Here is a 27,215-nt window from a genome sequence, read left to right on the forward strand (position 1 = left end):
TATACTTACAGGAAGTGTTATGCAATAGAGAAACTTAATTTGACTCAATGCTTGCTTGCTTGTTGATGAACTGTTTACAGTAAATAAATAGATATCTGAGGCAAATAACATTTATAATGCATTGTTGTTGTGACTTTTTTAATGTTTGTGGAGTAGTAGTCTAAAAAGATTTGTACAATATGTTGTGTATTGGCATACTGTATTTCTTTCCTTCGCATATGACACTGTATAAAACAGATTATTGCATTTTATTCTAAAATAATATGCACAAATTTAAGTTTGAACAGATTTACCTTTATATAAAAGTAATAGTCATTTTATATAGCCTAACTACTTGTATGAAAAAATGGAAAAAGGCTAATCTTTTTAAACAAGGTTTATTATCCTATAAACAGTATTCAGCATTGTACCACAAAAGTTCAGCAAGTTAAGCATTTCATGTTATTCCAATTGCATACCTTTCTGTTTACATTATATACATCTTGCGCTCAAAAATGTGTAGTACATTTGTCTATGATCAATCTTGTACTGTTTTAAAACGGAGTGGTTTAAAAATCTTTTAAGCCATTAATTCAGAATAATTACATTTTCAGTAACATTCATATAAATGAACATTCATGGGGTGAAACTTCATGAAGACCAAACATATACAAAGTTTAAATTATAGCAGATTGTAAAATTTACACATTTTAAATGACATGAAACGGGTTGAATTTTCATTCACCTCATAAATTGTTGTTAAAGATTTTATTATGGATGCTTGAAATACTTAGGTCACAGAACAGCTGGGCAAAAAGCAAGAGAAATGCATAATTTTCATTAGGTTTATTGTGGGCCTGTGTTTGGAGTAGCCACTGACATCCATGGAAAAACTGTGAAAAGAATTCAAATGCCTGGTATATAAGGGGGTATCTACAAAAAAAAAATAATAATAGGAAATACCAATCTTGCATAGTCAGCTCATTTTATCCCAGCATGTATCAGACAAACCTTGAAACACTGGGAGTCTGGCTCATCAATATACAAGTACTTTCCAGAATAAACATAACAGTATAAAAGCATTTTGACATAACCGCAGGCCCAAAGGTACATTTCTTCAGTGAATGGTGTCACAACAAGCAAGGGGACATTCACTGAGGGCTAGATAAAATAGGATGCAAACAAAGCTGTCCCACTACGGAAAGTGAAACAAAATTTCCAAATACCTAATGAGACACAAGTAGTAGTTAAAAAACAGCCAAGACTTTTACTCTTCATATTTGTGAAAATTAGTGTATGCTTCATTCAGTATTTTTATCTATAAACATCTAAATAAATCCATCAAGAGAAAACAACATAACACTAATTATCATCAATACGCATGGTACTCCTAAAAAGTCAAAAGCATAATAAGTGGTGTTTTTTTGTACAAATGTTAACATTTGAAAGTGGACATATCAGGCACTTAGATAGTGTTTGAGACAACGTCAAAAAGACTTTAGTATAATTCCACTGTGACCTTGACCTATGGTTGAGTTGTAGCTTGTCAAGGGATTTTTTGAGTCAGCCTATTTCCAACTCTGAGGAAACTTTCCCACACACCTGTCAAAAACAGAGAGTAAAGCCAGGCTGTCTGTACACAGAAATGGGAAAAGATGTGCTGACAGGAGCAGATTTATCTGTCCTTGGATGTGAGCTTCTCAATCAGCTCCTGAAGGGGTGCAAGTTCTTTCCTGTCAATCAAATTAAATTCCTAAAAAAGAGAAATTAAATCAGTAGTCATTTTAACATTTAACATGTTCAGCATTAACAACATAAATCAATTACAAGACTTGTATTGTAAATATTTACTAATTGTTTAAAATGTAATAAATATTATTTAGCGTAAATATATAAATGAATATGGAGTTGTTTGGTCTAACAATGTAAAAGACCAATCACAAAATAAACAAAAGCATGCAGCAAAACACAAACCGGCATGCTTCACACATGACACACCTGAACAAAGAAGATAAAGTGCTTGAAAGAGGTGTTGAGGTGCGCCTCCTCCTGCAGCTGGATTACAGAATCAAAGTGCTGGTGGTAGATGTGAGCGTAAACACGGAACAGTCTCTTCAAAATCGTCTTGGCCACCGACATGAAGTTCTTTGGGAAAGGAACCCCTGTCAGTCACAGAGTTAAAAACACTTAAAGCGTCACCTTGTGTCCAATTCACTTATAATTCAGTACACAGTTCCTTCGACGCGCCTTTACATATATACAGACACAGTTTATCTTTAGGCATGGATTCTGAGTTTCATGCTTAAATATTTACTGAAATAATAGCTATTAAAATGTGATTGGCTGTTGGCTTGTGTTTGGTTATTTGTTCAACAGATATTTTAGGATGGGCTATTTTTGGACCATAGAAAACTGGCATCATGCCAAATCATGAATACCAAATGTCATGATAAATTAACCAAGAGGCCCAAGAGTTTTTCAAAAATGAAAAACAATGCTTGTAGCCCTACAATGAAATTAGTATAATACCTATTTTTGAAGGGAAAAGTGTTTCATCGTCAAGCTGATCTTGGACCCAAGTCATCAGGTAATCAATGTATTTCGGAGCTGAACATTTGATTGGCTTTTTGATGTTGGTGCCATCTGCCCAGTGATATTCATACCTGCAGATAACACACAAGAAACACATTTCATTTACACATGTACACACACACAAACACAATGTTTGCAATTATTTATTGTGATAATACTTACTTGGGTCCAGCAGACATTAACGGGCAGCTTTCCTCAGTGCAGAAGTCTGTGATGGTCCCATACAGCATGTTGATCTGGTTGAAGAAGTCAACAGCTATAGGCAGTAAACACATGCAGCATTACAGTATGAACATACAAGATCAACTTTACCCGTGGATAATTTTTCCTCACACAATAACTGCACATTTGTAAATGTATATACACACACAGGGCCAAAAGCCATAATACTTCATTACTCTGTTTCTAATGGTAAGTATGAACTGCTAGTCGCCAGCAGTTGTCTGGTGGTCTTTTCATTTATCATGACTCATAAATGGTACATTTAATTTATAAATTCATTATATGAACTTTAGGGTATTGTTTTGTGTATCGATCACAAACACAAGTGGCGCATCATTTCAATGAAATCTTTCAAAAAGACAGAACCAAAAGACTTCTAATGTCAAATCAGGTAATGCACTAACTGTGCTAAACAACAGCCAATACATTTATAAGCACACCACTTGTTCATCTACTACAAAATCCCTGAAGTTTCATTGATTCATTACACACCAAAAGGGGTTGAGAAACCCCCGACTGGGACACCCTGCAAATTATACAAGAGATTCTGGGAAACACCCACCTTTACATGAGCCTCAGTAATTACATGAAACCAGAAACTCTGGCAACATCAACATTGCCAGAGTCTGTATTCACTGAGGCTAATGAATAGAGATGGTTCCACTCTTATATCTCTATTGTTATAAATAGAAGAAGCCACGAGCTCTGAAGTTAAGGTCGCAATGCTGTTCTTGTTAAATGGATTTCTAATCAAGTAGATTTACTTCCAAACGAACCAAAGGATTCAACATGAATACATTCCGGATTTTGCTCCCACTTTGTATTATGCGTCTTAAAATACTGCATACTTGCATAATAAAAAGCATTATAATGCATACAATACATTTGTATCAAATAAGTACACTGTTGTTATGCAGGAACATAGTATTTAAAGGAACCTGATATAAAGTGGGTCAGTGATTTTTACTGCAATTTTTTATAATCTCAGGTAAGTATGCAGAATGAACATCAGTTCATATTCCTTGGTTTATTTGCCAAAGCTAAACAGGACATTAAACCACGACCAAAAGAACTGCAAAACAAAAATGCAACTACACTCAACTGGTACAGCTAATCAAAAACGAGCAAGACCTTCCTTCTAAACTGAAAACGCTATTTTGAGAAGCTTCCAGATTCGGCTAGCGTGTCACACCGATGAAAGTCACATGCTTACTGTTGACTGCCACCCATTCATTAAGATCTTCTCCATCGGGCAGCATGACAGCCATGCGAAGGTTTCCACTGCCCAGCGTGGCCTCTGCATGCTTCAGGAGCTCGTACTGGTGCGAGCCCTCTGGAATGTTCTTCTTTGGCTTGAACGTCTTCGACGAGCGGCTTCCACTGTGGAACGACAGAAAAGTTTGAAAGCAGCAGTTTTAGATGTAATGTGGGGTATGAGCTTGGAAGACAAATGATATCCTTGAACTAATGTACTGTATTTGAATCTGACGACCGTTGTTAAGAGATTGGTTATATTGAAGATAACTCTAAACCACTGATTCAGTTGCCCTCTTTATGGTCATTTTTTATAATATTGCAATTTGGTCTGTTTGGCTCTCGTGTAAGATTTTGTCTGGATTATTAGTTTAAAATAGGGGAAGCATATTACAGCACTGCAAGCAAAACTCCTGAATCAGCATAAAAAAAGAACACATTTTTCTCAGTGCAGCCAACTCATGATATAAAATAATTAAATAGCATAAGAACAGATAACTTATTTGGTGAGTTCATTTACAGCATTTGCTTATTAAGTTAAAAAAAAAAAAGCGGCTACCAAATAGTATCGACCTTTCGCTCTCAGATGACAAGGCACAGCTTAGTAAAATCTTTGCAAAAGTCACTGCTCTTTCAACAAACAAACTACTCGAGAGAGTAGAAAGCTACATTGAGATTGTCAACCGTCCTCCTTAAACATCTATGCCCCCTGCTGAACACACAGATTCAAGTCTACAAGCAGCTTTATAAATTGCATAATGTGATGAACAATGGATGGATTAACTGTAGCTGAGTTACTGCTCTTCATAAACTGACTCAACATGTATCACACATGAGGTCTGGCCTATGTGCTTTTGTTTTTCTATCAACACCACAAAGCCTGTCTTCACCGGTTAAACAGCTGCTGTTTAGCATGTCCACCTGTTCAGACAGAAAAACACAGGACAGGGTTTGCACAGTAAGTGATGAAACAGGCGCAAATTAAGCCTTAAGATCAATTGAGCATTTAAATTCAGCGAATTATCTTCCCTTGTGCTTTATGTGGGTCCTGTAATGCATTTCTTCTCCGGAAACGCAAGTGATGCATTTTAATACGCAACTTAATGTTAAAAATGACTTGTATCACATCCGATGATTTCTGAATGGCACAGCATAAGTTAAAACATAGCCTACTTCTGATTTGTATGGAAAGCAGAAGAGATTTGTACAATGTAAACTGCTGACAAGTTACGTTTTTGCTTCTGAAGACATTACGCCAACAGACAATATTTTAGCTAGTATCACCCAAGTTGTTAGTATATACCGGGTACTACTTATCTAGACACTTGTAGGTGTCGTGAATGCGTAACAAAATAACATTTATTTAACTCCCAACTCTTTTGGGGTCACGTTATTGAATCATCTGAGCAAAAATAATTGTTTCTATCACTTCAACGAGAACATCCGATTTACACACATGACAGTCAGATCACAGAAAACTAAGTAAACAATTTATGCTTCACGCAGCTGTTTCATGGGCTCATGTAATGGTCAAGTATTCTTCAATAGCCAGAATACAGTGTCATATGACGGCTACGCACTAACGTTACCATATCGTCCTGCGACAATATTAAGCAGGGTTTTTCTATTAAGTTATTAAGGCGCAGTTTTAACATATCAAGGCTGTGAGTCACGACTGATCATGTACATACAGGTTCTGTGCAAAAGCAGTATTTTCTGCGCTTGCTTGCTAACTAGCTATCAATGTTTCCATGTACACAAGCCATTCATACTCACAATAAAAAGCTCATCTCTCTTTGAAGAAACGCGTTGGGCTTCGGAAATCGATATTGATCCGTTATTTTGACAGTCAGATGATGTAAAAGCCAGATATTTCAGGATCAATGTCCTTAACAATCCAACAACAATGATCCTGTCTGTGCAAAAGTTCTCCTTCCTATCCAAAGTCTCAACAAAAGCCAAATCTCGCGATAATACGAACTGCGCATCCCTCATCCACAAGAGTCATGACTTAAAAAACTGATTGTCTGGTTTATTTTTGTTCGTGACTTTAGAACATTCAAAACATTCATATATTATAAAGATAACAATATTTTGATTCAGCAATTCGACCTCATAAATTGCGATAAACAAACTTCCCATTTGCATTAATGTAGTCGGCATAAAACCATAGCTTTAATCTAAAAACATTTTAAAATATAACTATAATAATGTTTAGTTCACATGAATGTTTATTGGGTTGAGGACTATTATTTTGAAAGCACTGTCGTGTCCAAGTGCGCGCGTGCTTTGTACGTCATTTTGTCCTCTGATGACATAGGTCAACGTGGGTTGAATCAATGCAACATACAAGCAGCTTATGTTGTAGTATAAAGTTAAATTTGAAAGATTTAGACCTTATAATATGTCTGTATTCAGCAGGAGCTCGTTTGTGTTGTCTTTTTTCCGCTGTGTTAGAAGACAGCAGTTTTCCTGCTTGGAGTCTTTTGATTATATTAGAACTGCGCAATCCGCAGCAGCAGCAGGAACTCGATGTAGTCATTCATGGTCAGCGAGGTGTTTAACAAACTATAACACCAAACATATATGGACATCATACCAACGAAATCTGTCTTCTGAGGTACCATTTGTGTAGCGTTATAATTTTTTTTTCAGATCATCTTCAAGCATGACTCAGGAGTTTTTGTTGTGCTATTGCAATTCTGGTTGACATTTTTCTCTGAGTCTGACACTATTTGATGTTTTTAGGCACCATCTAAAGAAGATGAGTACCCACCTTTACCAGAATACTCTCCCACTGAAGAGACCCAGACTAAAGAAGTGTTCGTCATCCGTGCCAAGGGTCTTCCTTGGTCATGTACTTCAGAAGACATAATGAGCTTCTTTTCAGGTACATTCATGATTATTGACAACAGATTTTAATTACATATGTTCTGCCTGTGTGCTGTTTCCCTATTTACAGTATATGATTGATTATATGATTTCCATTTAATTCCTTTAATAGATTGTAGGATCCGTGGTGGAGTTCAAGGAATCCATATTATACACAATAGGAACGGCAGGCCGACTGGACAGGCCTTCATCGAGTTAGAGCACGAGGAGGATGTTGGCAAAGCATTAGACCAGCACAAACAATACCTAGGGCAGCGCTATATTGAAGGTAAAGGGAATTTGGAGGCATACCCAGATAAAGTTCTTGGCTTGGTGTAAAAATGATAGAAACTGTGTGTTTGTGAGATGAATTGTTCGCTGTGCTCAGTTATAAATGTCATGTTTCAGTGTATGAGGTCACAAACAAGGATGCTGATGCCATATTAAAGGCTACAGAAGAAAGTTCAGAGTCAGATGGAGTGATCCGACTCCGAGGTCTTCCCTTCAGCTGCACAGAAAAGGATGTCATTCAGTTTTTCTCTGGTAAAATCCTATAAAACATGTCACATAAATATTGTTGCGCTGATGAAAATCTGGTGTTTAATTTGTGCATTTTGCTGTTTTCGAAACAGGGTTACAGATTGTGGAAGATGGAGTTACAATAATCTTAAATAGGAAAGGCAGAAACTCAGGGGATGCTTTTGTGCAGTTTGCCACAAAGGAAATGGCAGGCAAGGCCATAGAGAGAGACAGAGAGGTCATGGGAAACAGGTGGGTAAATCATGAATGAATTTATAATGCAAAATGTTCAGTATTTGTATATATTCGATATGCTTTCCTGTTGTAATTTTTGCACAGTTGTCTCTGAATGAGAGACGTTTATGCATTTGGCAAATACTTTTAACCAATGTGACTTACAGTGCATTCATTGTGTACATTTGATAAATATGTGGAATCTGTAGCATCCTACTACTGCTGAATTTGCATAGATGAGTGTGATTTTAAAGCAACTGTTTTGTTTTTAAACATATGCTGTGGTTGACTATGTAATGATTAAGTTTGACATACTGTTTTTTATTATATGTACAGGTACATTGAGATCTTCCCCAGCAGAAAAAGTGAGATCCAGGCACAGAATGGAAGAGGGCGTAATGTGACTTCAGAAAACACAGCCAGTGCCATGCACACATCCACATCGCACAAGGCGAGAACTGGTGAGATGTTCATTGAGTGAATTATGTCCTGTCCCTTTACACCCAAACTTGTGTTATGCCAAGTGTAAGGTCCCTGTGTTTCTTTCAATGCTCAGCAAACCCAGTGTCAACAACACATCACAGTTCCTCTAAGCCTGATAACCTCATTCACATGAGAGGTTTACCCTATGGATGTACAGCAGATGACATTGTAAAAGTAAGAGTTCTCTTGATTTTAATTTATGCCATTAAAACTATGATATGAACTTTAAGTTGGTGTATTTTCATCTCTCGTTTTTTGCTTCTTATAACAGATATTTAACTGTTATATATATATATATATATATATTTATTTATTTATTTATTTGTCACCAATGACAATTTGTTTTTTTTCTTTCTACACTGAATGACCAAAGTGGTATTTGTGTTGCAGTTTTTCTCTCCCATCAGACTGGACAGAGTTCTTATAGAGTATGGTCCTGGTGGACGACCCACTGGTGAGGCAGAGGCCTATTTTACAACACATCAGGATGCAGTAGCAGCCATGTCCAAAGACAGAGAGTACATAAGTAAGTGATACAAAATAACGAATTTGTGTTCAATTTATATCAGTGTAATTGTTGCCTAAAAGTATCACTTGTAGAAAACATTGTAAAAATTCTATAAGTACAAACATAACAGTTAACCATGTTTCCTGGTATTTTTGTTTTGTGTGTCATCCAGTGGAGCGATACGTTGAGTTGTTCCTGAATTCACCACCAACTAAGGAAGAATAAGACCAAAGTGAACTTATTTTAAACCGTCCTGTAACATTTTGTGTGATGACTCAACATTAAAAGATAATATTATAAAATTGCCTTGAATTATTTTGGGACAGTAATAGTAAGAGCATGTAGGCATGTAGTTTATGCAAATTTAAAGTAAGTTCTGGCTTCAGCCAAAAATATTTTCTTGTCAAGCATTTTATTCATACCAGCAGTTTGCATTGGGTAAGTTATGCATGTAACCATAAACTTTAATCAATATAATTTTATGTATAAAATTCATATAAATGTGTCAAGGAATGTCTGCATCGTAATTCTTTTGCCTCCAATACTTGTTCCCAGTCTTTTTGTGTTAAAGATGGAATTTAAAAGCATTTGTAGATATAGACTAAAAAATTATAAAAACGAATTAAATTATAATATATTTAATATAATTAAGCATGTTCTTATGTCACCACATGATCAACTACCTATATAAAAAATAAACAGACTAAGTAATCCACATTATAATAAAATTTTATTGTAACAAGCAGGCATAAAACTACCTTTCAACTCTTTCAACCTTACAGTATTTTACAATTAAGATCTTGATTTTGGAACCTGAGCCAAGTTAAGTTATGAGCTTTGAAAGAACATTAACAAGTTTCTTTGTGTACACACCCAATATGTATTATAAACTCATGAATGTTAAATTTGATTATTCAACCTTTAGTACATGTGCTTTGCTTGTTCAAGTGTTTAACAAGCTAAAAATTATATTTTGTATATATCCTCTTCTTTTGATTTTTTTTATTATTATGCTGTTTATCAACACTTGAAAAACATAAATGGCATGGGGATAATTCAAGTAAAAGACCTGCATTAATCCACTTGGTGGACAGCTTCAGTCACTCATCCTCACGAATTAAATGTTGATATACTCACATTAAACAATCTCAAAGCATTTTAAACAGCTTATATCATACATCATCCCTTTTTGGCAAACACTGGGTGCAAATAATTGCGATGTCTGGTACTGATTGATTACCAGAATATTTTTAAATCTAAATTGCACTTAATCAATTAATAACCCGTTACTGGTGCTGATAGAACAGTCTATGCTCTCAGGAGGAGGCGGTGTCTCAGGATGGTGTGGAGGCGTACTGCTGCAGTAACCGCGAGTAGCAGACATCACACACGTGTTCAGGGTTGATGGAGGAAGGCAGAGGAAGTTCTTTAGCCACGCAGTTCTCACAAAACACACCACTGCAGTTCTTACATTGCTTCTGAAATTGTTTAAAAAAAAGCAGAATGTATCACTAATGCACAAAACTGCTATGAGAAATATGACCATCAATAGTGTGTAATAAATATTTTGTAAAATACACAGTGGGGTTTCCAAGTCCAAGACCACATTGGAATCTGGGATTTTAAATATTACATGTATACATAAACATATATTTGTATATCTTATATTTTAAAGGAAACGTCTGACTTTGTTAACTGTACAAAATGACTTGTCTTTGCTTCAATTAAAACCGTTTACATTCTGTTTTAGTCATTGGGTTAAAACAATCCATATACATTTAAGAGGCTTAATAAAATCGTCTTTACATTTGCTGAGGTACAGATTGCGTTGGTACCTTAGGTGTGGTCAGTGAGTTCTGGTTTTCACACATAGGACAGATTAAAGGGTCTATGTCTTCAGACTGATCCTACCAAATAAGAAAAATGTTAAAACAACATTACAAGGAATTTCAGATAATCTAAGGTAAATAAAAAATTATAAGGATAACTGACAGTTAAATGCAGCACCTGTTCGCCGTCATGTGACAGTGTCCTAAGAAAAAGACAGTTTTGGTTTCCTTTTGATAATAATGGACAAGATAAATGTATACAGTTTAGTATCTGTTTCAGCATTTATAAAGACTTACAAACTAGATCCAAGGCTCGACTTTTCCTCAAGCACAGTGCGTAGTGTGTCATTTTCTTTTCTGACGCTTTCTAACTCCTAAATAAACCAGAAATAGTGAATTTCAGGAAACGGTATGTTGTACATATAGAGCAATAAACACGAGAGAAACTTTCAGATCAAAATAACTGAGAACTCACAAAGCAACTCTCACCTTTCTGATCTCCTCCACATGTTGTTTCATATCTCTCTGTGGTGGCGTTTTTCCCAACAGAGAATCAGAACTGTGGCTGCCGTGATGCTCTCTCGATTTCCTGAGATCTTGCTCCAAAACTGATCTATTGCACATAAAATTTCATTGTACAGTATAATAACTTATCTGCATTATATCTGCCATTTGTTAGTTTCTTTAGATACCGGCACTGGCCATCTTAAACCGGTCAACCATTAGTTTTAATGTCTGGGAAACCCCATTAACATCAATCTCTTTACCTCTGTTTTCGTAACTGTTCCACCTCTTGCTGCAGACTTTCAATCTTGTCCCCAAACTCCTGCTTGAACAATCGATTAGCCTCGTCCGCCAGATCTCGCTCTCGTTCCGCCTTCTTACATCTGAAGTTGGGCCACATTAACTTAATGAGGTGAAATGAAAACTAAAACCCATGGAAAAGGAAGATGAATGAAATCATAAAAGCATATTGAAGAGCTAATTGAGGAACGTAAAGGACAGTTGGAACACAGGAGGATGCTCACGGCTAGTGCAGAAACAGTAAACGCTAAAGAAAGCAAAGCAGTCTGACAAGGGTCTGTTTTTTTATTAAGCTATGTTTGTACTACAGTTCACATCTACGTTATGTTTACATACACTTCAGTCCATTCACAATGTAGATGATTTCATCATCCAGATGTTGGTAGATTTTATAAAGCCGGGTGTTAAGTTCTTTTAACAATTGGCATCAACTTCCAGTGTGTTCCAAAGCTTTAACGTTAAGCTTTGAAATAATTTAGGCACGCGATCTTGCATCATTTCTTGCAAAAAAGCTAACATAACCTCCTGAATATGCCTTGAAGAATCATATTCAGTTAGTATGTTCGGCTCGAGCATCTCTCAAAGCACCCAGCATTGTGAAACTTAGGCAAGTTAGTCAAATATTCAGGTCCAAAGTTTTTAAACAAGGGTTGGAACACGGTCAATGAGTGTTAACAAATGAACCTAATAATATGGTGTTGCATACTTTTATCTGTACAACGATTGTATGTTTTTCTTAGGAATGTATCCCCATGCTGTATTGAACTGAGTTATGGTTTTATTAAGGAACCAACATTCTGCCAGCCTCTTTTACAGTATTGAGAAGTAGAGAAACAGTATAATAGATATGCATTTCCATGACTTGAAATGTACATAACTGACCCCAAGCCATGTATATTTGGAAACAGGCCATTTGTAAGATTGGCCGAAACAGTTGCGTTTTACTTCTTCTAAAACACACATAGGGAGACTAGAGACAGGAGCACTGAGTTGACTGTACAATATTGAAAGATGATGCGGGGGACACAAAAGCAAAGTCCGTAGTTTTCAGTCCATAACAAAATAACGGCAATGGATCTGAAACCCAGTAATAAAATAAATACCCTAAGTCATCTATGTTATGCTAAATCAAACTGAAGATCTGTTTTTTTATTTAGGCATTTTGGAAACTATCCGGGTGCAATAAGTTTATTGCTGCCTCTGCAGGAGTTTTTCAGCAGCTGTGTTCAAGTTCCGTGCCTGTTTGGCCATGTCATTTTCGCTGCTCATGGCAAAATGAGTAGAAACAGAAGAAAACAAGCATGGGAAAAAGACCAAATGAAGAAAAAAGACCAAAGAAATGATTCACAGAAGACAGAGATGAGGAGAGAAGTTACTGTAGGACAAGATTATTGCCATCCTTTGGGAGGCAGTAACATTCGTGAGAATTGAAAAAAGAAATGTGAACCTGTCTTGCAATCTTTTTGTTGTGCTGCTGTCCTTCTGAAACCTTGTATCTCCATATTTCGTAATTATTAGTCACCCTTTATGTTTGTCAATGGGTTTTGTAAACATCTCACTAATATAAAGTATTAATAAGTGCTTGTCAACTTTGACGACACAGTATTTAATCATTTAAAATGTGTTTTTTCTATTTCCTGAAAAACAGAGAATTTTTGACATACAAGGTTTCAGAAGGACAGCAACGATATTATGAACGTTAAATACTGTTTAACTAAGCAAAGATAATCTGCCTACCCTAAATAATAATCACCTTCCTAGGAAAGACATTTTACAGTATTTACCGTGGGGTCCTAAATCCCGAGACCACATAAAATCTGAAATTTACAACTGAATTCAAACCTGTTATTTAGTTTGAACAATGCCAAGTCAATGGAAGGTTGTCATTACTGCAAAATAAAAGGTCACTAAGAATATTTTAGCAAAATTATGAAATAATTTGATTTGACTTTGATACTATCATTGATAATGGGAAAAAGTGGAAACAATACATAATTTAATAGATCAACTAGTTTCCATTAGTAGTCTCAACTCTTGGATCTCATTGTACATAGTAAATTCCTCAATGCATAAATGCTTAGTTTAAAATTGTTCCTGGTTTACAGTATGTGTGTATGTGAAGAGTCAGTAAGATATTCTCACCTGCTCTCCAGCTGTTTAATGGCATTTGCCATCTGGTTTGTTTTCTCCTCCAAGCGGCCGATGATGTCACTCTTTTGTTTTGCACTACCCTCAGAACTCTACAAGTCAAAAACACACCAATAATACATGACATTTCACATAAATTACATAATCATGGTAATAAGCATGGACATAAAATACACAGGGGAAACATTTAATCAAATGAAATTCATCCCTCACATTTTTTGAGCAAGTGTGTTCACATGTCTGATGGCTTCACCCCGGTACTTACAAATTTGAATGTTTTTAATCTGACTAAACTTAATGTGTATTTGACTTGTAAATACATTAAGTAATCTTCTAATAGCAGGCATGTTGTGCTGGGACTGGGGAAAGAGGTTCCATGCTGTGTTACAATGGAAGGAGGCTTATTTATGAACGTCTCTCATACCTGTGACTTGACAGAAAGCTCATGGTTGAGTGTACGCATGTCATCCAACTGCTGTCTGAGCTCCACCAGAGCGTCGTGTTTTTCACAGATGTCTTTCTCCAACATCTTCATAGACAACTCCATCTCCTGCTTCATCCCTATCTGCAGCTCTAGCTCCTTCTCAACATCCTAAACGATAAGGATACTAAAGGATTTAGCTGATCAAGAATTTTCCTTAAAGAGAACAGTAAATGTTTTAACATCCCCAATGACAGATGACAGAATTTCACAGGCGCTGTACACACAGACAGAAGCATCATGCTCTTTCATTTTTTGTAGATTTCAAATTTAAAGGGACAGTTTACCCCCCCCCAAAAATTCTGTCATGAATTACTCGCTCTCTAGTTGTTCCAAACCTGTATACATTTCTTTGTTTGGCTGACACAGAGAAGATATTTGAAAGAATGCTTGTAACCAAACAGTTCTTGGCCACCACTGACTACCATAGTAGAAAAAAATTACAATATTAGCCAAAAGTGCCCCAGAACTGTTTTCTTTCATACATTTTTCAACTATGGTAGTCAATGGGGTCAAAGAACTGTTTGGTTATAAGCATTCTTCCAAATATCTTTCTCGGTGTTCATCAGAACAAAGAAATTTATACATATTGGGAACAACTCAAAGATGTGTAAATGATGACAGAATATTTATTTTTGGGTGAACTATCGCTTTAACTTTCAAAAAGCATCAATAGTATTTTTCCCCCAAAATATTTTCTATACATTGAAAGTTCATGGTGATCACTTTTGCTTGATTAAAAACAGCATAGGCACAAGCTTAACAAATACAGAAACATCAACCTGACTTACACTTTCACAACATGTAAGTCATTACTATGTACTGTACAGTATAGCCACATCTGTTTAATGGTGGCATAGGACTGTCACTTATACACTTATACTTTTACCCACCAGTCTGAGCTGAGTCTCCTCTTTGAGCTGTTTGCGAGTTTCTCCAAGTACTTGACCATTCGCAGTACCCTCTGCTCTTGATGCCTTTAAGAGGAATACAGGTCAAAATTTCAGACCAGAAAATATAACCACCCATACCGTGCAACTGTGTAAGTTTACAGTTTAAAAGTAAGCTTGTGGGTTTTGCTAAGGAATGAGCAACAAGAACAGAATGATTGCTATGCAAGTTAATAACTGTTAACAATCCATACTTCAACACCATTAGTGTGGGTTAAAAACCAAAAATTTACCTTGCGACTAGATTCCACTAAATAACAGCTTTCCTCCTTCACTCTCTCCAGTTCCTCATGCAGAGTGATGATCCTGTTGTTTGCGACGGCAAGCTGAATAAAAGGTTAGCTGATGAATTAATGTGTTCAACTGAGCTATTATCACATTTTCACTCAGGGAAACAAATCTCACAAACCCAGTACAACACTAAAATGTGGACAGAGTGCACAACATTATATCAATTCTGTTAATAATCTTGTACTGAACAAGTTATGAATGTTACCCACTTCCTCCGTAAGTTTTGTGTTGGATTTTTCCAATGCGTCTACTTTGGCTTGCAGGTTATTCACTGACGCACTGTGAAAGGGGAATTTAGATGAGAATTTGAGATTAGTCATGCAGCAAGACAAGACCACACCACCATTTGTTAAAGGGATAGTTCACCTAAAAATGAAAATTCTATCATCACTTATTCATATATATTCATTATATCCTCTTGTCATTTCAAACCTCTATGACTTTCTCTTTTTTGCAGAACACAAAAGAAGATATTTTGAAGAATGTTGGTTACTGAACAACGTCAGTGAATGGTGCCCATTCACTTGCACTGGCTTTGTGTCTGTACAATAGAAGTGAATGGGTATGGTCACGCCGTTGTTCGGTTACCAACATTCTTTAAAATATCTTCTTGTGTGTTCCTGTTACGTCCGAGGACGTATTTAATGTGTTCATAATTATGCATGTGTGTTGGATGTGGTTTTGTGTGGTGTGTCTCTTTCTTTTTCTTTCTCTCTCTCTCATCACTTGACAGGTGCTCCAATCAGCTGTGTTCAATCCGGTGAGGTTTGGGGTGATTGGATGTTGACGGGAAGGAGTCGAAATATAAGAGGTGGTGGATCTGTGGAGAAATGAGAGACTTTCTCCGGTTGCCCAGATTCATTTGTTGTTTAATTGTGTTGATTCGTTGATTAGTAAGTGAACTCATGAGTTTGTTGTGTTCTTTGACAGAAAGAGAACTGAAGTTGATTAACATATTGTTATTATTTTTTACTTCTTATGTACCTAGGTTTGTCAGTATTTTATGATCTTTTTGATTTAAGGGAATGTAGGGGGAAGGGCGCCGTTTTTGTTTAAACTTCTTTTTCTCCTGGTTATGGTCAGATAGGAAGAGAGGGAAGTTTTATGTACTTTATTTTCTATTTGAAGGTGAATTATCACGTTAAGAGCTGATGTTAGGTAAAGTTGACTGCACCTTAAATGTCTGTTCAGCTCTTCAACGTAGTTCTTCTGGTCAAGAATAGCTGTGATCTGTCCGTCACTGCAATCAAAGAACAACTTCAGAGGAGCTTTCCAAACCAGATCTACAAAACCGTATGAGACTAACACATCTGGCCTAAAATGAAAGTTAAATGTGAACTCACCCCTCTGTGCTTTTGCTGCTGTGAGCTCCATCTTTCAGATACATGGAAAAATCAATGACTCCAACCTAAAGAAAGTACAAAAGAAAAACTTCTTCCCTCACAAGTACAAAAGAATTCACCTGTTGGCCATTACGTTTTATAGAAGTGTATCCAAAGAATCTCAAATGCATCTAGATACAGCTGTTTTTCATTATTTGTGGTCCTTCATTGTCTCAGTGTGTACAGTAAACAGTAAGTAACAGATACCTGTGAGTCTAAATCTTCTCCCTTCATGCACAAGTTAGCATCAATGACATTTAGGCCCACCAACAGCCCAGCGATCACTGCTCCTTCCTCCTCCATCATAAGAGCATTGGGCTCATAGAATTCACTGAAGAACACAACAGTGGCAAATACGAGTACATTAGAAAACTGTGGAAGCAAGACCACAACTGCAACAAATGGTTAACCAACATCATGAACTGCACCTCAGCAAATCTTTTCGGTTGATGATGGTCTTCATATAATCTGAGAGCTTCTTCTGCATCAATGCCAAGCGAAGCCACGCTCTGCCTCTTCCTAATGGAGTTCTGGGAAAAAGAATAACTTCAGAGTCATAAACAAAAACTTAAAGTGAAGGAGACACCATGGTTGGGTTAAAAGCATTTTTCTTACTTGAGCCCAGGAAGGTCTTTGACACTGGCTGTGATCTCCCCCGCTTCTGGAGTCAACTTTTCCACCAGCTCCAAAGGACCCCAGAAAGACTTATTTTGACCAAGGAATGTCTTCTTACCTTCAAAACAAAATATTCAGAAAAATATTACATAATGTAGATTCAGATTTACTGTACATTAAACCTCACAACCATGATGTCATCTTTTTTTGCATAATCAAAACACTAAAGGACAAACATTTGGACCAGAGGTTCTTAATCTGAGGATACACCCTTTAGCTTGAGGAATTGCTGTGCTCACTTTTAAGTCCGTGTTTCAGGCAGTGCTCCATGACGACGAAAAACTGCTGCAGTGGGGCGTAGTCCGAGTCCAGCGTGCGTCCCAGGTTCAATGCAGACTCAATCAGACCCTTGATGCTCAGCTTGGCCATGTTCATCAGGTTAAGCCTCTCGATGGCAATAGGGTCCTTCGGATCTAGAGTTAAACAGAAATCCAGGGAGGGGGATGCATTAAAACATTGGACAAGCTATGATGAAATTCTATCACTTTGACTAAACAACGTATTTATCAGGTCTGCGACATGAAGAAAGCAGTATATGAGGGTCTGGGTAAGTGTTTAGGAAGACTACAAGAGAACTTTCTATTGCCTGCCCTGTAGCAACATGGTTTCTCCTACACCTGGCAATACCTGGTAAAATGTTCCTCAGCTTCATTTCAAACAGCACAGAGATTCCCACAAAAAAAGCATTCTTTTCAGAGTTCCAAATCTCACTCCAACCTACAACAAATCAGTTTTTTAAACCAAAAGTCACTCATTTTACTGAATTAAATTTCAAGTTTCTGTTCTCAAGCCTCACCTTGCCTGATCTCACCCACAGTAATGCAATCACGACAACACTTACAGGAACAGTTCAACCAAAAACAACAAGTTTTTAACAATGTGGGAAACCAAACAGTTCTGGGACACCACCGACTTCCATAGTAGACGTCTTTCCTAATATTGTAGTCAATGGTGCCCCAGAATGGTTTGGTTACAAACATTCTTTCAAGTTTCTTTTATTGCGTTCAGCAGAACAACAAAATTTATACGGGTCTAAAACAACCTGAGGGTGAGTAAATGATGACAGAATTTTCATTTTAGGGTGAACTATTCTTTAATCCATGTCTGCATTAGCCAACAGCAGTGACTGTTTATATCGAGAGATGACCCCACAGTATAACCAAAATAAGTTTAGTTTTCTCTTTGAAAAGGCTTGGGTGTATTTAACAAAAGCACAGAAGCTTGACTCAATGCCAAATAAGCTCATCTTCTCAGTGAATTTTCAATGCACAAAAAAAAACGTTTATTAACTTCTTAAGTAGTAAGGCAGGAAATATAATTCAGAAGGCATTTGAATTTTCACGACACACTGTGTGAAAATCAAAATGATGGCACAAGAGAGGCTATCAGTGTAAATCTTGTCATTTAATCAGTTCATTTTCAACAGCCATTACTCATACAGGAACGTAGCATACTAATGCTCAGAGTTTAAAATGAATGCACCATCTTTTAACACTTATGCGATGTGGTTTTACACCTAGCATGCTGCTAACGTTGAGAACTAATTTAATATTGCAACACAAGCTCGGCAAATGTCAAAACTACCAACGTGATCTCATGTAATTCGTAAAAAACATAAGATCATGAGAAAAAAGCTATACTGAGGCCCCTCCCCTAACCCCACCCTAAACATAACGTCACTTGGCCAAAAGCAAATATTACTAAAATGTACAAATATGATTGCATGAATTCATGAGTTAGCCACCTCGCAAAATAGTTACGAATTCCGGTGAGATATGTGTTGAAACGACACATCACAAGAGACAGATTGTTTTAGAATTATGAGGAAAAAGATACATTGAAATTGAAACTCTCAGACAGTCTGCAGTGGATAAATCTGAAGAACTGTAAACTGCTAGCATGAAATGCTGGTAACACCATGCAAGAAAAAAGCCAAATCAGCCAGAAAACAGGGTGCAGTAGTCATACAGCCAAGACAAACGTGAAGGGTGAGACAAAACAGGCCATAAAACAGCAATTCAGCCAAATGAATATCCAGATATTTTGCTATCAAGTAAAATAAAACAAAACCATTGACTGAAACTGAAAGGGAAAGAGAGACAAAGAGATGCAAAGAAGGACAACAATCAGCATAAGGGCTAAAGGTGCCAAAGCTGTGGTGCCAATGTGCCATTCGGGGAGGCTGTTCTTCAGTACAGACAGGGCTGCACGCCCACGCCTGCTCTAGTTTTAGGATGGTGCCCGCGACTGGGATGAGGTGGACTGGGGAGGATGAAGCCACTATACGCACCTTTAAACTCATCAAGCATTTGCATTTGCTCCACCAAATCTGTGAAATCCTCCCATGAGTCTTTGCAAAAGGCAATGGAAAACAGAAAACAAAGCAGAAGAGGATTGGGTCATGCACATCGTGGGAGTAAACCAAAGTAACAGTAAAAGGGAATAAATTTTTTGGGTGTAACAAGCATTAAAGGTCTGTTCAAGCTAATGCTCTTTTTCTCTCAATGCCATACTGCACTGCAGCAATGCTTTCAGGCTGAATGTGTCTGAAACTAATAATAGCTACAGGAGTGTTGATAGTCATTACAGCCATCCAAATGTGTCAACAATTCTGAATCAAACTAAATGCTTTGAGTAATATTTGGAAAGCAAAACAGTCACAATTCAAACTACACTAGACAATGTAGTATCAATAACAATGCTCTATTTGTCCTGTAAGACTCTAGTGGCAACTTATCAAAAAACAATCCCTCAAACAAAATGCCTCAAAGAAGAGTATTTTCCAATCCTAGCAATAATAGTCAGATTGTTCTATTTATTCATAATATGCTTCCAGGCTTTAAGAGTACGTTTACACAATGAAAAACGGAAAAGTTGTTCCTTTGCGTTTTTGAAAAGTTTCACATACACACGGCAGCTTTATCAAAACGATCTGCATTTACATGGATCTGGGGAAATCAGTAAAAACGCTGTATTATGCATGCCAGGCCAGTGGATGGCGCTGTTGCGCTATAAAGAAACCCTACGTGCCTGCCAGTGTTGCCAACTTGGCGACTTTCAGACCCCTTTAGCGACTTATTTTTTTAAAAGCGACTAGCGACAAATCAAGCTACTTTCTGAATAAACTTTGGCGACTTAGTGAAATATTCGGCTTCACTTCTTCTGCCCGGTGAGAGCAAGTTTTTGCTTTCCCAGCGCAGCACCGCCTCTCTCTGTGTCTACTCGGTTCAGTGAGCGGCAGGGAGAAGCAGCACATTCAGTTCAGAACCAGTGATGGGGAAAGTTACTTTTAAAAGTAACTAGTTACAATATAGAGTTACTCTATAAAAAAGTAACTACATATGTTACTTGGGTACTTTTTGTGGAAGTACTTTTGCATTACTTTTTCTCACCTAACTGATGCTCATGCTTTTCCAGACTTTGCGGTTCTTTAGTGTTTAACACTGTAATGCATTTAACAATCCTATATACTATATAGTAACACACCTTTATTTTCTTTAAATACACATTTCAAATATTCCTGACCAGTAGTCCTCCACCTCATCAGAGCTCGGCCTACTGTTGACACTGCTAACGTCTTGGTTACGGATGTAACCTCAGTTCCCTGATGGAGGGAACGAGACGTTGTGTCGAGCCGACAGATGGGGTTCGTCCCTGAGAACCAATCGCTTCCGACTTCTTAGAAAAGGCCAATGAAATTGGCGAATGAAATTTGCATGCCGGACTCCGCCCTCGGATATCCGGGTATAAAAGGGAGACGGCGTGATGGCAGTCATTCATTCACCTTTGTACTGAGGAGCCTGAGACCTCTCACGACTGCTGCAGTGGGCAGCACGTGTTGTGGCAAGAAGGACACAACGTCTCGTTCCCTCCATCAGGGAACTACTACATCCGTAACCAAGACGTTCCCTTTCTGGCGTATAGCCACCTAGTGGCCAGGGCCCTAGCCTGAGTGATGGTCTTAACCGCCGCAGGGGGTAGGCCACTCAGGATCTCCTCATCTCGTCCAGGGGCCAGACATGGAGGTTCCAGAGGTCTGGCCTGGGATGCCATAACGTGCCCTTCCCCTGGGAAAGCAGGTCCTTCGTCAGGGGAATCGGCCGGGAGGGAGCTGTCGTCAAGAGCATTAGCTCCGAGAACCAAGCCCGGTTGGGCCAGTATGGCGAAACTAGTACACTTGATGCTCCTCTTCCCTGACCTTGCACAGGGTCTGTGCAATGAGGCTCACTGGGGGGGAAGGCGTACTTCCGCTTGTCCCACGGCCAGCTGTGCGCTAGAGCATCCGTGCCGAGGGGGGCCTGGGATGGGAGTACCCTAGCGGGCAATGGGTGGTGTCCAGGGAGGCGAACAGGTCTACCTGAGCCCGCCCGAACTGTACCCAATGAGCTGGACTGCGCGGGGGTGGAGTCGCCACTCTCCGCGAGGTGTCAACTGACGTGAGAGCGCATCGGCTGTCTGGTTCAGGTCGCCTGGGATATGTGTGGCTCGCAGGGATCTGCTCGGGCGAGTCGTGTTAGCTGCCGCGAGCGAATGCCACCCTGGCGGTTGAATACGCTATGGAAGTTGTGCTGTCCGACCGGACCAGCACGTGCTTGTCCTGCACGAGAGGTAGTAGCCCCTTTAGTGCAGGTAGCACATCCAACAACTCTAGGCAGTTGATATTCCTGCGCAGGCGGGGGCCCGTCCATCGCCCCAACACTGCGTGCCCGTTGCACACGGCACCCCAACCCTGCAGGGAGGCGGCTGTTGTCACCACGACATGCCTCGTGACCTGCCCGAGAGGGACCCCCGCGTAGAAAGGTCATTGAAGACAAGGGGTTAGGGTGCGTCGGCAGAGAGGCGTAATCACCATCCGCCTGCTGCCGGTGTGCCACGCTCTCCATGGAACTCGACTCTGTAGCCAGTGTTGGAGCGGTCTCATGTACATCAACCCGAGGGGTATCATCACCGCCGAGGATGCCATGTGCCCAGGAGCCTCTGAAATTGTTTCAGGGGGACCGCTGACTGCTTGAAATATTCCAGGCAGTTCAACACTGACTGAGCACGCTCTGTAGTCAGTCACGCTGTAATGGAGACAGAGTTGAGTTCCATACCAAGAAATAGGATGCTCTGCACAGGGGAGAGCTTGCTCTTTTCTTGGTTGACCTGTGGTCCCAATCGATCTAGGTGCCGAAGCACTAGGTCCCTGTGTGTACATAACAGATCTCACGAGTGTGTCAAATGAGCCAGTCGTGAGATAGTTTAGTACCCGCACACCTCTCTCCTTGAGGGGAGTGAGGGCGGCTTCCACGATCTTCGTGAAGACTCGTGGGGACAGGGACAGACCGAAAGGGAGGACTCTGGACTAATATGCCTGACCCTCGAAAGCAAACTGTAGGAAAGGTCGATGACGAGGGAGAATCGAGACATGAAAGTAAGCGTCCTTCAGGTTGATTGCCATGAACCAATCTTGACATCTGATAGATGCCAGGATGCACTTCTGCGTGAGCATCCTGAACTGCAGCTTGAGTAGGTGCCTGTTCAGGGTACGCAGATCTAGCAACCCCCTTTTTGGGGACGATGAAGTACAGGCTGTAAAACCCGTTGAACATCTCGGCTAGAGGAACGAGCACGATCGCTTCCTCACCAGAGGGGTGGCGACCTCGGCCCAAAGCACGGGAGCATCCTTGCCTCTGCCTGAGGTTTGGAGGATGTCCGAAACTTGGGCGGGCGTCTGGGGAGTTGGACTGCGTAGCCGAGACAGATCGTATCCCGTAGTCACCGTGACGGTTTGGGAAGCTCTTGTCAGGCTCCCAGGGACCGAGACAGGGAGGCTAGGGGTACGTTCTGCTTCATCGACCTCCTGGGGGGTGGTTCGATGGCTGGCAGTATGGATCCCTCGCCGTGGGGGGTTCCCGGAGAGGAGATCGGCTCTGATGTTTTACCTGCCTGGCGATGATGTAGCACAACACACCATCGATTGAGAGTGCATAGGCTGATGATTATCCTCAACATTGGGTCTTGCCTCAACGTTGAGTTGCCGAACACCTTTGTGTAGCGGGTGAGAGCGGCTGTGATAATGCCCAGACGATGATGTAGCGCAACGCACCATCAATTGAGAGTGCTTAGGCTGCTGATTATCCTCGACATTGGGTCTCGCCGTGACGCAACGTCGAGTTGCCGAACACCACCGTGTAGCGGGTGAGAGCGGCTGTGATAAGCACCCAGAGAGAGAGAGAAAACTCTTAGAAGTGGGATGTTGGGACGGGGCAGGAACCGTCCCGGATCGACCAATCAGCGAAGGAATGGCTGGGGTCGGGCCCAAAGGTATTCTCGATCTCCCTGGGGTCTTCCCATGAGGGCCGCTTCGACTTCCGCCACAGCTGCTGACGGGGTGGTGGTCTCCTCTTCGATGTCTTCTTCCGGGGGGGCGCCTGAGTGGGGGGCGCCGAAACCGGAAGGCGTCGAAGAGGACCAGGGCTGCTGGGAAGCAGACTGTGCACAGGATCTCGACAGCCAGAGGGTGATATCTTGATATCCTCTGTCTGCTTCTTTACTGTCGAGAACTGCAGCTCGACAGTATCACCAAACAGCCCCCCCTGCAAGATGGGTGCGTCGAGAAAGCAGACTTTCTCGGCGTTACTCATCTGTGCAAGGTTCAGCCAGAGGTGTCTCTCCTGGACCACAAGTGTGGACATCGCCCGACCCAGGGCCCGCGCGGTCACCTTGGTCGCCCGTAGAGCGAGGTCGGTGACGGCGCGGAGTTCCTGCATAAGCGCTGGGTCGGTCTTACCCTCATGAAGCTCTCTCAACGCCTTGGCCTGACCTGCAGGATGGCCATAGCGTGGAGAGAGGGGACAGCTTGGCCCGCAGCAGAGTAAGCTCTCTACATCTTGGATGCTGAAAAACCTACATGCTTTGGACGGGAGTCTAGGTCGAGCCCCTGGGGGACATCGACGTATCCTCTAGCTGCCCCACCATCGAGGGAAGAAAGGGCGATGGAACTAGTTGACATGCACGCGCCGAAGGGGGCGTTCCAGGTCGTACTAAGTTCTTCATGCACTTCCGGGGAAACACGGCACTGGGGGCGAGTACGGCTTGGAGCCGCTCTCAAACCCGAGGTACCATGTATCCAGCCGCGAGCGTTGGGAGAGGCAGTGCGTGCACTGCAACCCAATGCCGGCGGTCCGGGGAAGCATGGCTAACATTTCGACGTCCGCTTCTTCCTGGGCTCGACCCCCCGAGGGAGAGAGCTCCGAGGAATCGTCGGAGTCCGATGCCAGTAAGTCGCTCTCCGATGCTGCAACGGACATCTCATCATCACGCACCGTTTCCGAATATGTGGTTGAGGAACAAGACGGTGGTACCCTCTCATGGGGAACGGTCAGACGAGCGAGACGAGGTGTGAACGGCCCGCGAGCCGGTGGCTGACGGATTAGCGCTCACAGTAATCCTCATATCACCCTCGCTGCTCGCCGTAGCGGACGGCAGGGCCGTAGTCCTGCCGTCACGGAACGAGAAGCAGACGAGGTGGTGGAGTCCCGTGGGAACACAGCCACCCGTGATGCAACGTCTGAATCGTCAACCGCAGAGAGTGCGGGCAGGACGTATCCACAAGGGCTGCCCCAGCGTACTGGAAGCAGACCTCATGTCCGTCCCCCTCCTCGATGAGTGTGTTGCACCCACGAGAACGGCGGGACATGCCACGCTGGAGAAATTTGCTCTTTTAGAGAAAAAACTTGAACACTTCTGGAACCGCCGAGACGCCCAGGGGAAGTCGCCGCAGGAAGGGACAGTCCGCTGCACCACGTCGTAGAACCGGCAGTCTTGTAGTTGCTATCTTGTAGCGAAGTCTGTTGATCATGAGCGAAGGCTCCGAAGAACAAAAGGTGAATGAATGAGGCACGCCGTCTCCCTTTTATACCCGGATATCCGGGGGTGGAGTCCGGCATGCAAATTTCATTCGCCAATTTCATTGGCCTTTTCTAAGAAGTCGGAAGCGATTGGTTCTCAGGGACGAACCCCATCTGTCGGCTCGACACAACGTCGAGAGACCGACAGAAAGGGAACTTCGGTGTCACTCTCCATATTTATTGTGTTTTGACAGCGCGGCTAGTTGCACAAGATGGCGCCGGTGAGCTTTTGGGACGGCAGAGTAGTTTCCAGTCATATAACACCGTGTGGGAAAATGAGGATTTTTGGCCGGCAAATATGGGTGTTTTTTTTTTATTTAAAAAAGTAATGTATAAGCGATATGACAGATCCTCTTTGCATTGCTGAGCACTTCGTTGAGCCAAAACAGCTCAATAGTGTTATACGAAATTATGATTAATCTAACATATAATATGTTACTAATATTATAGATTATTTTGAGGGGAAAATGACATTTAACATATTATGTTGTATATATGCTGGTATTTGGTGAGGAGACTAACAGATGACAGTTGTTTCCTTTCTTTCTCCCATGCTCCGCCCACTCCCCAACCCTTCTTCTAACAGTGACCATTCCCATTAAAATCTGCAGATCTGTCTGTGCGTGCAGCGCCACAAATAGTCAAACACATCTTATGTTTACATTCACGAGGCATGAGACCATTGATTGCTGTTGCGTGTCATGACTTGCGCTAATTTCGCGATCTGAAAGTTATCTTCCAAACATGACCGGCATTTGCAGGACAACTGATTGCTCATGACTCATGCTAATTTCACGATCTGAAAGTTGTCAATTGAGCATGACCGGCATTTGCAGGCGTTTTGTCCATGGTGGCAAGTGCGGCCACACTATAGCTCCGCAACTGAGCTCTGGCCTCACATCGCTGTGTCAACGGTTGCCAGATTTGCGTAACAAAAACGAAGCCGGAACACTGCAGCACTGCAGACATGGCAACACTGCCTATAGGGCTCAGCATACTACACTTGAAATCAAAAAACGACCGTCTGTGACCTGATTTCGAACCAAATCTGGTCCAAACGACAATTCATTTCACTAGTTCGCAGCAGCAAACCAAACAGAACTCTCCGGGGAAGTTCGTGTTGGCCGGTAAACACCCTCGAGCCACCATTGGTCCATGGCCATTACGTAATAGGTGGGTGTGTTGTTTGTGTGGCCACGTGCGCAGAGGCTATTTGGATATGTCATGTAAACCCCGCCTCCAGAAACAAAGGGGTGTTGGATTGTTCGAAAACACTATATCGTCTCTCAACGTTTTCGAGCTTCGTTTTACCCCAAAACGCAGAACGAAAGCGCAATCGCCTGGACTATGCTGAGCCCTTATGTCTGACTAGCGACTGTTTCTGCGCAAGCATGAGCGATCATGTATACACTACTTTTAATTCAGAATTTCACTTCTGCAGTTAAAAAATGTTCATATAAATCAATGATTAGACTGAAAAGTAACTCGAGTATTGATATGTAAATTTATAAAGTAACTGCGTTACATTACTCGTTACTTAAAAAAGTACTCTTATTACGTAACGAACGTTACTTGTAACGCGTTACCCCCAACACTGTTCAGAACGCACTGACGCGTGAATGAGATACGCATGTACAAACAGTGTTTCCAAGAACTAATCACTTATTGACCTTGTTTGTTAATTTATGATTTAAAACGCGATGACTGTATGGACGCATAAACATTAACACAGATGGAATTAGCTGTTCAATAAAAGTGACCGCTAGTTGAGTTCACTCACTAATACATAGTTTTTGTTGTCTGCCAACAGAAACAGAAAAATAAGTAATTAAGAACCTATTTATTGTGCATTTGGGTGTACTGTTTAATATAATCTTAATATAAAGCCTCTAGGTTTTTATGTGGCTTGGCTGTGAGGAACAAACAAATCAAACCATAAATGACAGTCGATGAGGCAAAACTCAGCAAAAATGCATTACAAAATAACATTGGCATGCAGTAAAACAAGCCTTCTTCACATATTGTATCGGTGAAAATGTCAACATGACAGACTATTAATAATGAAATTAGAAATTAGAAAAGGACTAGTCTAAAACATCTC

The 27,215-nt window shown here is 40.6% G+C and overlaps 3 protein-coding genes across 6 annotated transcripts in view; 1 reads left to right on the forward strand and 2 right to left on the reverse strand.

Annotated features, from left to right (window-relative positions):
• Positions 1–361: 361 nt before the first annotated feature.
• On the reverse strand, positions 362–6,010 carry mob1ba (MOB kinase activator 1Ba). Its single transcript, XM_057357499.1, has 6 exons — positions 5,824–6,010; positions 4,007–4,173; positions 2,734–2,827; positions 2,509–2,642; positions 1,978–2,141; positions 362–1,732 (listed from the first exon to the last, which is right to left on the reverse strand). Exons 1-6 carry the CDS (start codon positions 5,835–5,837, stop codon positions 1,655–1,657), a joined length of 651 nt encoding a protein of 216 aa, XP_057213482.1. The 5' UTR covers positions 5,838–6,010; the 3' UTR covers positions 362–1,654.
• A 348-nt stretch (positions 6,011–6,358) lies between these two features.
• grsf1 (G-rich RNA sequence binding factor 1) lies at positions 6,359–8,964 on the forward strand. The gene is made up of 9 exons (XM_057357383.1): positions 6,359–6,667; positions 6,796–6,937; positions 7,052–7,207; positions 7,327–7,461; positions 7,551–7,689; positions 8,008–8,132; positions 8,228–8,328; positions 8,545–8,680; positions 8,835–8,964. The coding sequence occupies exons 1-9, from the start codon at positions 6,452–6,454 to the stop codon at positions 8,885–8,887; spliced, it is 1,203 nt and encodes a 400-aa protein (XP_057213366.1). The 5' UTR covers positions 6,359–6,451; the 3' UTR covers positions 8,888–8,964.
• A 409-nt stretch (positions 8,965–9,373) lies between these two features.
• rufy3 (RUN and FYVE domain containing 3) overlaps positions 9,374–27,215 on the reverse strand; it is a 41,735-nt gene continuing 23,893 nt past the window's right edge. For 2 of the 4 annotated variants that reach the window (XM_057357243.1, XM_057357270.1), the window contains exons 2-18: positions 17,462–17,635; positions 17,163–17,280; positions 16,976–17,077; positions 16,755–16,878; positions 16,509–16,573; positions 16,340–16,405; positions 15,375–15,444; positions 15,108–15,200; positions 14,818–14,901; positions 13,868–14,035; positions 13,438–13,535; positions 11,259–11,378; positions 10,981–11,104; positions 10,789–10,865; positions 10,655–10,694; positions 10,498–10,569; positions 9,374–10,140 (exon numbers count right to left, since the gene is read on the reverse strand). In XM_057357243.1, the coding sequence (XP_057213226.1) occupies positions 9,997–10,140; positions 10,498–10,569; positions 10,655–10,694; positions 10,789–10,865; positions 10,981–11,104; positions 11,259–11,378; positions 13,438–13,535; positions 13,868–14,035; positions 14,818–14,901; positions 15,108–15,200; positions 15,375–15,444; positions 16,340–16,405; positions 16,509–16,573; positions 16,755–16,878; positions 16,976–17,077; positions 17,163–17,280; positions 17,462–17,635 (1,739 nt within the window). In that variant the 3' untranslated portion in view covers positions 9,374–9,996. Of the gene's footprint in view, positions 10,141–10,497; positions 10,570–10,654; positions 10,695–10,788; positions 10,866–10,980; positions 11,105–11,258; positions 11,379–13,437; positions 13,536–13,867; positions 14,036–14,817; positions 14,902–15,107; positions 15,201–15,374; positions 15,445–16,339; positions 16,406–16,508; positions 16,574–16,754; positions 16,879–16,975; positions 17,078–17,162; positions 17,281–17,461; positions 17,636–19,512; positions 19,573–27,215 lie in introns of all 4 variants that reach the window. The other 2 variants (XM_057357261.1, XM_057357251.1) reach the window with 2 other exon arrangements.

Source organism: Triplophysa rosa, linkage group LG2, assembly GCF_024868665.1.
Source record: "Triplophysa rosa linkage group LG2, Trosa_1v2, whole genome shotgun sequence".
Taxonomy (NCBI): domain Eukaryota; kingdom Metazoa; phylum Chordata; class Actinopteri; order Cypriniformes; family Nemacheilidae; genus Triplophysa; species Triplophysa rosa.